Source organism: Tachysurus vachellii, chromosome 5, assembly GCF_030014155.1.
Source record: "Tachysurus vachellii isolate PV-2020 chromosome 5, HZAU_Pvac_v1, whole genome shotgun sequence".
NCBI lineage: Eukaryota > Metazoa > Chordata > Actinopteri > Siluriformes > Bagridae > Tachysurus > Tachysurus vachellii.
Window position 1 is genome coordinate 13,562,656 of NC_083464.1, and position 15,156 is coordinate 13,577,811.

Genomic DNA, 15,156 nt, shown 5'->3' on the forward strand with positions numbered 1-15,156 from the left:
TCTGATTTGCCAGAAGGTGTTGATTGATTTTATACAACAGCAGCTCATACAATTGTTCCAGCTCTAATGCAATCACAACTTGTTAACATGAAGAGGTTTCCGTAAGGATAATTTTTATTTAGAAATATATGGAAAGAGTGAGTGCACAGTGGCTTAGCACAGTGGTTAGCACTTTTTCTTCGAACCTCTGGGGTTGGGTTTTGATTCCTCTGTTCATGGGGTTTGTGTGTTCTTTGTGTGTTTTGGGGGTACTCTGGTTTCTTCCCCCGGTCCAAATATATGAAGTGAAGGCTGAGTCTGATGTGTATATGTGTATATGTATATGTGTGTGTGTGTGTGTGTGTGGGTGTGTGTGTGTGTGTGTTTGTGTGTGTTTGTGTGTGATGGTGCCCTGCAATGGTTTGGAACCCTATGTAAAATAAATACAACAGAAAATGGATGGATGGAAAGAGTCCCTGTTGTCTGTGCATTGTAACAGTAACTAGTTTTTCTGCCACAGGAAAGTAACATGACAAGTGTTCTTGTCTTAGTAACTCCAGGAAAGAGAAAAAAGAGAGGCGTGTGAGGGAATGACGGTTCATTTTGGTTATAACATAAGCAATAACAGGAAGTAGCATGTCCTACAGATGTTACAATAACAATAACTGGAACTAGAACCATGACATCCTTCATTAATTATAACTTTTAATTGTTGGCAAATCACTTTGGTTGAAAAGGAATGAAAAACTTCGAAACGTGCTTTTAAAGAAAAACAATAAACTTTGTGGTGGTAACAGTAAATATGTATAGTGCTGGGGAATATCACAACCCCGTTGTGGATTATTTTGCTATAGCAGCACTTAGGGTCATGTTTTATTGCTTACATAACATCAGCGTGTGCATCAATTGGACAGAAAAATCTCCTTCCTGACTGGGTCATTGTATATATTTCAGGGTCCTGTTAGAACATTCTAGTGCACACACTCAAACTTTACCAACCTCAAAGAGATTTTATGTCAAAGCATCCTCAGCTGTTTCTCACCAGCTCCAGATGTTGTTTGTTGTCTGTTCAGATAGGTCAAAATAGAGCATCAATTAGGAGAACTCTATCAGTGGTCATTGCATCTTCACTCTAAAGCTTGTCTATGATGTAAGCCTGATGCCATCCACTTGAAGTCCTTTCTACTTTTTTCCCTGCAACATTCTTTCATGTAGAGTATATGTTTCAACATATCCCTTTCTACTTTTCTTTCTAATCTCACATCACAACTGTGTGCCAACTCTCTCTCTCTCTCTCTCTCTCTCTCTCTCTCTCTCTCTCTCTCTCTCTCTCTTTATCAATAATTATAGTCAGGTACAGAAAATTGAGTCCAAGGTGAATAGCAAGGCGGTACATCAGGTCTCTGTGTGGCTGAGAAACCTGAGAGCCGCTCAGATACGATAGCTCGCCAGTGATTCCCGCAAGCAGCATCCTCTGCTGTATGCACACATCATTGGGGGCTGGGCAGCTCGAATCTTGTCGACACTGCTGTTAAACTAACCATGACAAGGCAACAAAGCTGCTAACATAGCATTTAAGCCTGGAGCATGCACACTAAAAGCACCATTACATTGACGATAAAAGGTGAGAAGAACATCTTAGTCTGGAAGCAGTCTAAATCTTGAAGGACCATCAGCATAGATAAATAATTCAACCCCCTTTTTATGTTGCTTGCTTGATGATTCAAGGTTGGAAAGTAAAGCTCTGAGAAAAAAAAGTGCACAGGCCACCATCCTTTATTTATCATCCTAAATAAAGCTAGAGCACTTATTTGACATGAGAGGTCAGTGCTTTTTGGGTTACACAAGCCTCCATTTTGCTTTGAAATCAATATGGGAAACAAGAAACGCGAAACAATGCAATGTTTAAGCGTTGAGATTGTTTTACGTGCTTGATTTAAGCCTTAGTAAAGAAACTAGTATCAAATTGATCTGTCTCGTGCCATGAAATAAGATCACAACGCATACCGTGGCCACACGCCATCATATTTTAAATCTAATGCTGCCACCCCGTGGTTTGAATGTGAATTACAGCGTTTAACTAATTAACTATGTAAAAAAAAATCCATCACTACCATGACTATTTCAAAGTGCTGTTGTTTTAAAGAAGCAATGCTAGAAGTGCTTGAAGTAAGTAGAGAACACTTACAACACTCCTGAATGAACTCTTCAGTAGATTATCTGAACCAAAGAAAATCTACGCAGGAGTACTATTTAACATGGATATAACAAATGTAATCCCAAACCTGCTTTCATTGGGTTAAATGATAATAAACTAAATTGTTATTACTGGAATGGCATTTATTAGCCATGTCTTCTATATGATCCAGTCTATTCAGCCCAATCTATATCCGTTTAGATATATATTTTTCCGGTTTCTTCCATTATCCCAAAAACATGTCAGTATGTGGATTGACTAAGCTAAATTGTCCCTACAGTAGGTGTGGACGTGTCTTCATGCTGCCCTGTGATGCACTGGTGTATTATCCAGAATGCATTCACCCAGAATACATCCACAGGCTAGTAGTTAGATTGAGTGAGATCAATGCAAATACACGAGAATTGTTTATTAGTTACAGCTAAAAGATAATGTTAGTATTGTATGTCAGAACCTACACTTAATTTCACTTTTGGCATATTTCAACGACCTGTTTAATATTTAATATGTATATATGTATGCTGAGCTGACATGCCTGATACGACCTAATACATCTTCAGTAACTGGCAAGTTGCAGGTTCTAAGATGTGGGACTTTATTATACAATGTTTCACAGCTAATGACTTACAGATTGGCCTACAATTGGATCAGATTGGGTCAGATATAGTGTGCAATCCTTTATGGTGACATTTTCACATTTTCAGGAACGTCCTTAAGTGCTTTACAATGATACGACTTTAACTTGTAGCACTTTCAGTTGATTTCCAATCAGTCTTCTACAGGAAGCTTTAAACAAGAAAACTGAGCAGTGCATATTTGTAATCCACACAGGGCTGTTTAAAATACCTGTGTTCGACTTTATGATGACAAATGCTCCACGGTAATAGAGTGGAACAGTCATTGTGAAATTGTGTGCAGCTGGGTGCTAATGTAAAATGCAGCCTTGCTTAGATCCAGTCTGGCAATATCGCTTTAAGGATTTAATTTGCATTTGAATAAGACACTGGCCTAATGTAAATATGCTGTTCTAATGTCCATGAGACAGGCTTACTAAAAATACGCCTGACCTGAAGGCATTAAAACAAGGATGAGCTAAGGTCAGGACCCAAAGCGATCGCTGGATAGTGCTCTCCAGATGAATCAATACGACTCGAAACTTTCCACCGTCTAGTAAAGCACACTTTAGTGCTCGGGCATAAATCAGGTAAAGGAGCAAAGCCATATAGCTTAACATCAGCTACAGATATACATGTGCTGTTGATGGAGGTCTCCTGGGTCGCCTGGATGAAAAATATGCAGCTTCCTACGTGGATGTGAGTGAGGCATGAGGTTAAATCAGGGTATTGTAAACATCTCCTGCTGCATGGACAAGCTCTTGCTGCAACTCAGTAAACAAAATGTGAAATTTGTTTTATTTACTTTGCAGCACAATCTATAATAGGCAAGGTGAAATGGCCTAATTATACCACACAAGCCATTACGTAAGACGGGTCAATAGTAGAGAAGAAAATTGCAGTTATAATAATAGCCTTTTGTGCCTTTTGTGTGATCCTCTATTATTTATATTTTCTCAAAGCTATGGTTTATCCATTGTTGGAAAATTCGATTAGTTTTGTGTGTTTGTTTCATTGTTTAGATTCAGAGACTTGCATGATGATGCATGTAGTCAAAGTGAGCCATACACTCTCAAATCTGTAATTTCCTAAATTGACAGCGCACTCAGTGGACCGATACAGCCATCTGCAGTCCTACACTCATAGAAAAGCCACACAGCAATACTAAGCTTCTACTATAGAAACTTCAGCACTAGGTTTTTAATAAGTTTGTTTAATGCTTGATGCGTTACAGCTGTATATAGTATAATATTTCCTTCATGTCAATTCTAATTGACCTTTTGATGGTGATAGGAAAATCATCTTGTGAAAGGAAATAAAATAAGGGGAATATGGTTGAAGTTCATTTAATGTCACACTAATTCTTTTGTCAGCCAAGCAGAGCTGTGTCTAGCTATAGGCTAGAAACATGATAGGTGGGAACTCATGACTGTTACTACTGTATGGTTCATGTACTCGCAGGGGGTCAGCTAGTGGTCTGCCAATTGTTAAGCATGATCAATGTGGCTGGGCTCAAGCAGGGTGTCTCATAGAGATTTAAAGGTTTAGAAACAGCCCTTAAGTTTCATCTTCATATCCTAGATGTAATTAAACTTATATTTTAGACATACTTAATGTGTAGCATGTGTAAAAAAACATTTTTACGTTTTGTACAAATACGTTTTTACTATTTCTAGGCAGGCGTGTACAAGTATAGCGAAAAAAGTCACTGTATATAGATGCTTAAGCACACATGATGGGAAACAGAAAAAAGTCACCAATATGGCACATATACTTTATGATATGGCCAGTAAGTGCAGGTAATATGGAAGGTAGGTGTTATAATACTATGTGAAGAAATAAACCATACATTCTTAACAGCATATTTTATTTCATCTTGTGTATTAAAGACATACACCGTGTTTCTTCAAGTTAACAAAACACAAGCCGTGTTTACCTTCGTTGTTTCCATTCTGGGATTGTAGATGACAATATTCTGTAAATAAGTCATTATAAGCATGCAATTGTATTTTAATGACTTACTTTTGAAGATTATATCGTGCTTTAAATGATCAATAATATGACTCAGTTAGTTGAGAAAATAAAAATGCTCACATTAAAAAAAAATAATTAAAAAAAAAGCCCTCAGAGTAACAAACACAATTAGTTGATTTCCATTTAAGTCATTGAATAAGCTTCAGGCTTTAAGTGTTTACATTTCTGTCTGGAGCTTATTTGCTAAAAAATACAGCAGTTGCATATAAGTTGTCAAGGCAAGACACAAGCAGCAAAAATGGTCATAAATTTCCAGTATATGTGATACTTTGCGGCGTGTAGTGGATTTAGGGCTCTTGTTTGCTACGTGATTTTCCTCCTAACTGAGCCCTTATTTGAACAGATTTTTGGAAATGTACATTTCCTGTCAAAAAGATTAAGGCTGGAAATATTTACATTAAAATATTCTCTAAAGAATAAAGCAGTAAGAGCTGAGAAGGATTGTCAGTACGGCAGCAGCAACCATGTAAATTGATTTAATGGGAATTACTGTCAGTTTTTCAGCCGTAGCTCAAACATTCTAACCAGCATTTACACATCTAATCAGCGCTAATAACTAAATGTTAGTTATGGTTACAAGGGAGAATGATAGGAAGCTAGTAATCCTTTTAAAAGTGCGAACTTCAAGAGAATTTCAAACAATAATTAAACAATATCTTGACAATAAGCCAATTTAAAAAAAAAAGAAAGAAAGAAGAAAAAAGCCTACAGACTATTATAGGACTATAAAATGTGTGACTAATAGCGCTTTTCCACTGGACACTTTTCAGTAACAAATCCATGATCCTGTATTTTGCCAAGATTTTCATTGCTACTACAGTGTACATACTGTATCTGTAGACTGGCAGAACATTTTGCTTTCTTTTTGAAATGACGACATAAAATAAGCAGAATTTTCTGTAACTGGAGTAACTGCTTGAAACAATAAGAAGAAATTTAGAAATAAGTTTAATAATCTTAATCTAATAAAGATTAAATATTAGTTTGTGAATAAACAATATGTGAAAATATCTTAAATATAGTTACATTCATCTAGTATTTCCTATTATATAATTACAATAAACCAAATAAATGATAATTAAACCTATATCTAGGCATTATTTTACTAATTTTAAGATTTAAATGTCTTTGTAGAAATAAATGTTTAAATTTGGCAAAATTATCTGCCAGCTGTGCAAGGCTTGAAATGCTCAATAGAAATAGTTTAGTATTCTAATATATATTTTAGTGTAATCTTATACTAGTAAATACTAGGCTTTTTTTTAAAACCAGTTTAATATATTCAAGCTGTTTTCACTTTGATGTGTTTTTTTGCAGGAAAAATGTCCATGATGAAATTGGTTACCCTTCATACAAGGGCATCCAAATCCAGTGGAGCTATAAATAATGCAATATTCATTAGTCAAACAGAATCATACCACAATCCTCACAGTTATCATATGAGTCACACAACCATCATTAAAAAAAAAAAGAAACACTAGCTACCTAGAATCACCATTTACCAGACAATAAGGCACAGCAATTTTCAGTAGTAGCATCTGATAATAATTTAATAAAGTACAAAGAAAAGAGTGCAAGCCCTTGTCAGTGTGTGTATGGAAAAGTAGGAACAGTTGCTACTGTTAGTGTTGCATAGGAAATGATGTTGCATCCCACAACCCATCAGAAGCTGACATGGTGCTTTACTAAGGTAAGGCTAACTCTAGATTTGGATTAGTCTGGAGTAACAAAGCTTGCTGTACCGCAGTGTCCAGTGAAAAATGACTTAAAAACACACTTTCTGTGGTATGCAAGTCTAATTTCGACATGTGTTTACAAAGAGAAAAAGATTAGCTTAAATTACCAGCAGAGTGTTCCTCAACAAAATTATGTGCTGATGACTGAGCAGAGTTTGATTTTGTTCTCAAATTAGTCGAGCCATAAAGCTTCGCTGAGTGCTTGGAATATGAGAAGGCCTTTCTCCTGTACATCTCTCCTTTCCACATTGAAATCATCAACAGAGTAGAAAGCACTACCCCACCTAACGTGAGAAGGCAAAGCCCAGCAATAACACACCGATCCAGGTGTGCCCCAAGCCTTGCACTCTCACTTTCCAGTCTCTCCATCTCTCGTGCTGAGACAGAGTCCGGGTTTACTCCTGAGTCACGAGGGACAGAATACGATATGATTACTAAAGTTATTCCTGTTACTAAGAAGGTGACAGCACTGATAAATCCATAATCTACTGGTTTTCCTGCGCTCTCAGACGTCAGGTCGGACATTAAGGAAAATTCAAGGCGGTTCTCGTTTGGGGAGTCGGGGCAAGGCGTCACATCATGGAGGCTTTTCTCGCTCGTCTCTGGCGTGACGTGTCTCAGATTGACATTTTCATCAACATAAGTGAAAGAGGTCTCCAGCTCCTCGTCACAACACACCCTGATCTTCTCCTGGCGAAAGCGCTTTCCTGTTAGTCCTTTGCTCGGGGTCATCTTTGGTGCTGAATGACACTGACCCTCGGTGACAAAAGCTTTTCCATGTAAACTGCTTTCATGTTCCCTGAGGCTTGATCCTTCAGCTGGACCATCTATCGCATGTACAGATGGGGCCCAATCAGGTGCATCCGGTGGATCGTCTCGCCCGCTCTCTTTATCTATGTAAAGCAGCTCCACGGAGGCCATTGGATTCTCGCTGCCAAATCACTCCATCAAGACAGTCACATCAACACCTATCAACACAAATCAGTAGTGTTGGGTTGGACAAGGAGATCTGCTGAGGATTGAACTCTTTCACTGTTGCTACTCTTAAGTGTTTAATCACAGATTTAAAACAAAACACCATGACAAGCCATCTTTATGAAAAAAAAAAGAATAAATAAAGAATAAATGAATAAATAAAGAATGAATAAAGAATGAATAAAGAATGAACAAAGAATGAACAAAGAATGAACAAAGCTTCAGCCCTCCTTGCTGTGGTGAAAGTTGATCTGGTTTCATTGCCTGGGGTAACTGATTAGGTTACAGTCTTATTATTCTATAAACATAAATAAATTCATGCAAACCACAGACTATTACAGGCTCTTGATAAAAGCTTGAAAAGAAAAGCAAGGCTTTTATCCTCCACGTCTGCAGAGTAGCATGAAAATGAATGTGCAATACAGTAATCTCTGTTTGCTGCGTACAAAACCTGACCATGAAACTCTGAAGGTCGATTGAGAATAAAAAAAGACACGAGTTATAACCTGCATATGAACGCTGGAGAAATGCAGAGCGCTAGAAATGTTCTTTAATGTGCATTGTACATAGGCTACAGAGGTAAAAGGCTATTCTGCGTTTGAGAAAGAAATGTAATACTTGCTCAGCAAATCCTTTGTGTGTCGCTAAACGTGGTCGCGTCCCGGCACGTCTCAGTATCGCGCAGTCTCCGGTTCCGCAAGGACGCCTCCACTTACCGGAACATTTGACATTAGGACCGAATAAAACGCAGGCTGATTGGTTCCCGAGTCTGTTTACGCGTGTCTGTCAAAATAATGTCCCGCCCATTACCTTTAGGACTGCACAAATCCTTTAACTCAACCGTTTAGCCTAGCAAATCTTTACCTTCACCTCGTTTTCCTGCACACGCCCTGCGTAACGGTGATTCGCAGAAGAAGAAGAAGAAGGAGGAAGAGGAGGAGAAGGAGGAGGAAGAGGAGGAAGAACAGGAGGGTTGCATCGACAGATCAGTACTCTACATATGCTCCATATTAAAAGCATGGTTTGAATCCACTTGCCCCTTGCAGAGAGAAATCACTGCAAATCAATTCAAAGTCGTTCTGACTGATTATCCTATGAGGAAACCTTTCTGTACTGTTTTCTTCCAGGATGATAATGCGTCCCTCCACATGCAGTCCTCGCCAAATGGTTTGATGAATATAAAAAAAAGAAGATTTTACACTCATCAGACCTGTGTGAGGTTTTAGAAAAACCATGCTATTTACTGCTCTCTACCACAATCATCAAAACACCAACCGAGGAAATGTCTTTGGGGAGAATCCCAAATGCACAGATCCAGAAACCTGTATGATCAATTCCATTGAAGCTATTCTGCAGGCTTGTGGTTGCTCAACACCTTTACTAATCCACATTATATATATATATATATATAACCTTTAACTTGTCACCTGCCACATCCTTATTGTCCACTGAAAATGAAAATCTGTACCCACTTGAGAGCAATCTGTCTCCTCGAAAAAGTGACTTAATTATGTATTTGCTCAACTGTCCGAAAATAGCCCTGAAAATATCCGCACTGCAATTTTATTGGAGTTGATGCTGAGTTCCAACATTTCAGCCATTTTGCACATACTATACAATATTTCAGTCATTTGCTGTTTTTGCACAATTCTATGTATTATCTCAAGGACCTGCTGCTAAGAAACTGTGTTCATTCTAATGTTACTGCACGAAATATTGTTTGAACATTTAGTATTCACATACAGTATTTACACTGGTCTGCACTGTTTCTGTTTACTGTTTATTGTCTTTTGTGTATTGTATTTTTTGTACTTTTTTCATTTCCACAAGTTCATTATGAAAGATATCTCACCAACAAATAATTGTGATCGAATTCTTGATCGTGAATGAGAGTGTGTGCCCTGCGATGGGTTGGCACTCCGTCCAGGGTGTATCCTGCCTTGATGCCCGATGACGCCTGAGATAGGCACAGACTCCCCATGACCCAAGGTAGTTCGGATAAGCGGTAGAAGATGAGTGAGTGAGTGAGTGAGTGAGTGAGAATTGATCAGGATTATCTCCTTGAAGTTTTAAATAACGAAAAGGGTTGAATGTGTTCTTTAACTGTAATCATAAGAAGGACACTGAAGATTGAATTGATGCACAGTTTTAGAATTTTATTACACTGCTTCTGTCATAAATTCTAACATGACCCAAAATGCTGTAAGAAAGAAAGAGTAGAGTAAGAATGAGCGCATGAATATATATGGTTGAAATGACAATAAAAGCTTCTTGACTTGACTTGACGAATACCATTCAAAGATGGCTTTCCCTCATCATAAATTTGTACATGTTTAATGATTCGATGCATCTAGTACATTATTGTGTAATATAAGCAGCATAAATATGTCATAAACTGCAAGGTGAAAATGTATTACAGAAGCAGATTAATGCAAATGTGACCTGTTTTTATGATTGAACAAAAGATTTTATACCAGACTGTTGTCTAGTGAATTCGTTAAGCAGGGGACCAGATATATTTCCATTATAAGTCAGTCGACAGTGAGCAAACTGTGTGATTGATGCCACACTTTGGCTAGGTGTAGGTTGGGGAATGCACCATTAAGCACTCATAAATCCTGACAGTTTATTTTACACAATGTTGCAGGAAAGTCAAAATGTATCAAATGTTGGATATGAAAGACAACACTGATCTTATTTTCACCGATCTTTAAATGTTGGTATAATATAAATTGTCAAAAAATCTAATTAAAACAGTAAATTGCTCTGTGCTGTATGGTTATAATCCAGTACGATTGACAAGATCACAAAAAATAATTGACATCGTAAATATACTTCCATATCACAGGTGTACTTTTACTGACATAAATTAATTTGAGGAAATGTACAATTTAATTTTTAAAATTGAAGAAAGAAAGAAAGAAAGAAAGAAAGAAAGAAAGAAAGAAAGAAAGAAAGAAAGAAAAGGGAATGCCTATACTTCTATTTATCACATTTGGCAGAAACCTCTATCCAGAGTTAGTTACAGTCTCCATCAAAATATCCTCATTCTAGTACAACTATATAACTATATATCTAAGAACAACGTTATGCTAAAATCCTATTAGAGGCAAGTTAGTCAAACAACTTAGTACAAGTTATTATGGTTTTGATTCATTCAGCTCAGTTGAATTCTGAATAAAGACATGTTAGTCAGTCGGCTATTTGGACAGCCAGGGGATCTTTACTCTACAACCTAGGGTGTCAGTACAGAGGAGAGTCTTGACAGGTCTTTCTTTTCTTCTTGTGAGATAATGGGTCAAGTGAGCAGTTTTTGAGTAATGCCTTCAGATACAGAGGAGGAAGGAGAATCTTTCACATATACATTACAATACAAGTTAAATTCTTTTCTTAACATATACAAATAGGATTTTGGGGTAAGAGTGCAGGGTCAGCCATGATATAGGACCTTCCTCAAGGGCCTAACAGAGGCAGCTTGACAATGCTGGGGCTTGAACTCCAACCTTTTCATCATCAACCCAGAGCCTTAACTGTTTGAGCCAGGAATTTAAAAGAAAGTGGAAGGAATGCAGCCATGAAGGTGAACAAAATACAGACACTCTGAAACCAAATGTGGTCAGGATGCTGAAATGAACTGAGCAAATAAGCTTTGTTTGTCTTGCAGCTTGATGCAAAATTTCATATGAATTCTTCATGAGTTTTACAAACCCCATTGGTAATTGCAGTGCTACTGAAGTGCTAGCCAGAAAAAGTGGGGACATAAGTGGATTTTCTCTCAAATGCCAAGTGCAATTATTATTCATATGAGCAAAGAAACCATATGTTCATCTAGAAAAGACATAGAAAAAGAAAATAGAATAAAATATACTGAATGTTTATGCATCACAGTATATTTTTTCATGATAGCAAATCTCGGATAAAATAATTTTAATGGATAAGTGGAGCCGAGTTGTAACCATCATTGCAGCTGTTGCTGTCAGCGAGAGAAGAGTGGAAGCAGGGTATTGAATATGTGGAAGTGGATCTTCCAAAAAATATACCCTAAAGTGGTTTTATAATGATGATTGTGTTATTGTCTAATAAATAATCTCAAAATCTTGTACAAATCGGTTGAGATCTGGTGAGTGTGTTGACCACTGAATTTGATTTACAAACCATTTAGTGAGCCTTCATGAACAGTGTAGCAGAATATCGTAATCCTGGAAGACATTACCCCCTTCACGATAGAAAGGTTGCATCATAGAATAAAGGTGATTGCACTGATCTGCAGTCATACTTTTGTCGCCCATCTGCAGCTTGTTCCAGGTAGAGCAGGAACTGTCCAAGGTTCTGAACTTTCCCGATTCCTTACAATTGAAATGTATGTATGTAATGTAGGACATTCTACTACTATGACAAGAGATATCCAAATAAAATGTTAGATGTGAAATGATAAATCATATTTTGTTTCTAACATTAAGCATATTTTGTCTAAACCACATAACTTTTCAGAAATACTGTCTTAAATGATAATGGTACAGTAGATACTACCAGGATGTGCTGCTGTTTGTAAGCACATGCATATATATCATTTAAAGACCCATAAAATATTTGCATGCAGTACTTTCTTCCTTCATTAGCCATTCATGCATGGTGAATATCTTTCACATTATGGGCATGAATAAATATCAATAAAAATATGTAATAGTTAGCAAAACTAACAGCAGGTTAACATGTAACATGTATATATACAAAAGTTTGCATACCTTGGGAGAATTTCCAAGATTTTCTTTGTTCCAAGACCATTTTTTAAGAAAACATGAGTGAAAAGGCAAAACAAATTTATTTTATTTGTTACAGGACTCAAGTAAATATGTAAGGCTTAACAGAATGGCACTATCATCAAAACAAAACATAACAAAAAAGAAAATAAGAAAATAATCTAAATTGATCTGAACTAAACTATATATATATATATATATATATATATATATATATATATATATATATATATATATATATATATATACACACACACACACATATATATATATACATATACATGTATACATATATATATATATCTGCCACATGAATAAAAATTAGAAAAAATTAACCTCTTGTCTAGCTAGAGCTGCAGACATAAATTGGGTTTTTAATTTTCAGTTCCAGGCTTCTTGCTCTATTGAAAAGTCATATAAATAAATAAAGTCAATAAATTATACATTTAGCCTTTGCATTGTTGTGAAAGTGTACATTCTGTATGGTAGGAACTGGTCTTTGTCATTAGTAAAATTAAGAGCATTGTGTCCCAGCTAAATGTATAATTTATTCCCTTAAAATCAATGCTGCCAAATTCTGAGTGGCTCACTGGCATGGAAAGTGATGGAAAGCCTGACATGCCTATATTTAAAGCTAGATGAAATAAAATTCACTGACTTCAATGAACTCTATAGTAAGGCTAAACACAAATGATTAATTAAATCCATAAAGAATGCAATGGATCATATAAGTCCTAGATCTGATCTGATGTACAAAAAAGCTTTGTTTGTGTTAAAATGAGGTAATACAACAAAACATCAAATACATTTATTTACCTTGCTCAGACTATTAAGTAAGATATAACCTTGCTTTATGAAAATGAATATTACACAAACATTGTTTAATATGTTTAATATGAAATGATACATACTCAGGTCACTACTTTTAATCCATCATTGAGTTTATATGTAATAAATGACACAGATAATAGTTTTTTTCTGTCATCTCATTTACTTGATTTTGATGAACTTATAGAGTATATAAACACTGAAGTGGTTGAAGCATACACATTGTGAATCCTGCATTGCTTTCATTCCCAATTGTGTGTCAGCTTGTTGGAAGCAGTTTCAAAAAAGTTTTCTGAAATTCTTTAAGAAGCAGTAGGTCTTTCTGAGACTTTCTAAAGTTATGCTTCATATCAAAACACTGTGGAAATTATTAATGTATATTCAGATATAATCTACTGAACAGCAGTGTGACAAAATATCCTATACTTCCTGGTACAGCTCTAGTAACCCTTTGCTATAGTCATATAATGTTTACATTTTAATTGGTAGATTAAGGTTTCAGAATGTATTTCATTCATCCCACTGAGGTATATGTGTAATTATTTGTAAGACTGACCCCAGCTAGGTAAGATCTGTCTGACAAATAGACAGAATCTTGAATCTGAATCAATCGGTGCAAGTCTTGTAATAGCAGAATTCACAATTCAGCAAGGCATTGTGAAAGGTTTTCTATTTGTTCTTATGTAAGAGAAAGGTGAACATGAGAACAGTGAACAGTGAATATATTTCTTTTGGCATGACCCCTAACTGTCTGTCCTGTACTGGACCATTAGATCAATGGTCAAAGTATTAATAAGTAGTAGTTGTTATTTCAAAATAAATCCACAAGGGGGCGGTGACACACTACTGTCAGGAAATACATCAGCAACCTCCTAACTTGTGCACTTGCCTACTTGCAGCACCAAAAAAAATTAAGCTAAGACATACTATGTACATTAAAAGCACGACTGAAAAGGCTACAGAAAGTGTAGAATAAAAATTAAACACAGAACTCATTATCTAGCTATGCTTTTTTGTTAGTTAACATAATTAAAATAGTTGCTGTATTGGCAAATAATCTACAAGTTCATTTTATATTAAGAGCAATTCAAATCCTGTCTATAATAATTGCTAGTTTTATTAATTCTGGACGAGGGAGGCCTTCGTGTAGAATGTTTGAAGACAGTCAGTGATTTTTTTGGACATCTTGAGTAAGTTCATTCCAGCTCTTAGGTGCCAGAACAGTGAACAGTCTTGAGGCATATCTTCCTTGTACCCTGAGAAATGGTGTGAGCAGTCAAGTAGTGCTGGAGGATCAAAAAGCATGTACTGTAGCATGGATGTTAAAGCTGCTTTAAGTGTGTGGGTTGGGTGTAGAAGAATTTAAGAAATTAGTAAGGTTAAAAACTGCTGCATTCTGGATCAGTTGAAGGGGTTGAATGGTGATCAGAGACAGATCTGCCAGCCAGCAGGAGCAAATTGCAGTATTCCAGACTCTAAATGACAAGAGACTGAATGAGCACCAAAGTATAGAAAAGGGTTCATTGTTTTATATATAATTTAAATCACACCTCTGGGGTTGGTGTTTCGAATCCCGTTTTCAACAATGTAAGTGTGGAGTTTGCATGTTCTTCCTGTGCTTTGGGGATTTCCTCCAGGTACTCCAGTTTCATCTCCCAGTACAAAGACATACTGACTGGCTCTAAGACTATAAGCTGTCTGGCATCTCTAAATTGTCTGTTAGTGTATGAGTGTGACTGTGATTGATTGTGCCTTATGATTGGTTGGCACCCTGCCCACAGTGTCCCCTGCCTTGTGGCCTGATTCCCCTGGGAAAAACTCCAGCTTCCCTGCAACCCTGTATAGCATAAGCAGTACAGAAAATGGAGGGATGGAATGAAGTCAAGATATCAAAGCTGTAAAAATATGTAACAAATGATGATGGAATTGGTCTCTTCCAGTATAATAATATCCTTGTGCACAGGTCATGAGCACTCACTGAATGGTTTGAGGTAGATGAAATTAAGGTCAATTATATGCTGTAGTCTTGACTC

General features: G+C 36.6%; 1 protein-coding gene across 2 annotated transcripts; it reads right to left on the reverse strand.

Moving 5' to 3' along the window:
* Positions 1 to 5,947: 5,947 nt before the first annotated feature.
* Positions 5,948 to 8,410, reverse strand: LOC132845267 (transmembrane protein 74). Of its 2 annotated transcripts, none has more exons than XM_060869193.1 (2): positions 8,158 to 8,410; positions 5,948 to 7,528 (listed from the first exon to the last, which is right to left on the reverse strand). In XM_060869193.1, exon 2 carries the CDS (start codon positions 7,479 to 7,481, stop codon positions 6,654 to 6,656), a length of 828 nt encoding a protein of 275 aa, XP_060725176.1. In that variant the 5' UTR covers positions 7,482 to 7,528; positions 8,158 to 8,410; the 3' UTR covers positions 5,948 to 6,653. The 2 variants fall into 2 exon arrangements, with proteins under 2 accessions (XP_060725176.1, XP_060725177.1); XM_060869194.1 differs by having other exon boundaries at positions 8,154 to 8,410.
* Between the last annotated feature and the right edge of the window lie 6,746 nt (positions 8,411 to 15,156).

Excerpts from the sequence above, each read along its gene's own strand:
- LOC132845267 (XM_060869193.1), bottom strand. The coding sequence starts at position 7,481 with ATGGCCTCCGTGGAGCTGCTTTACATAGATAAAGAGAGCGGGCGAGAC.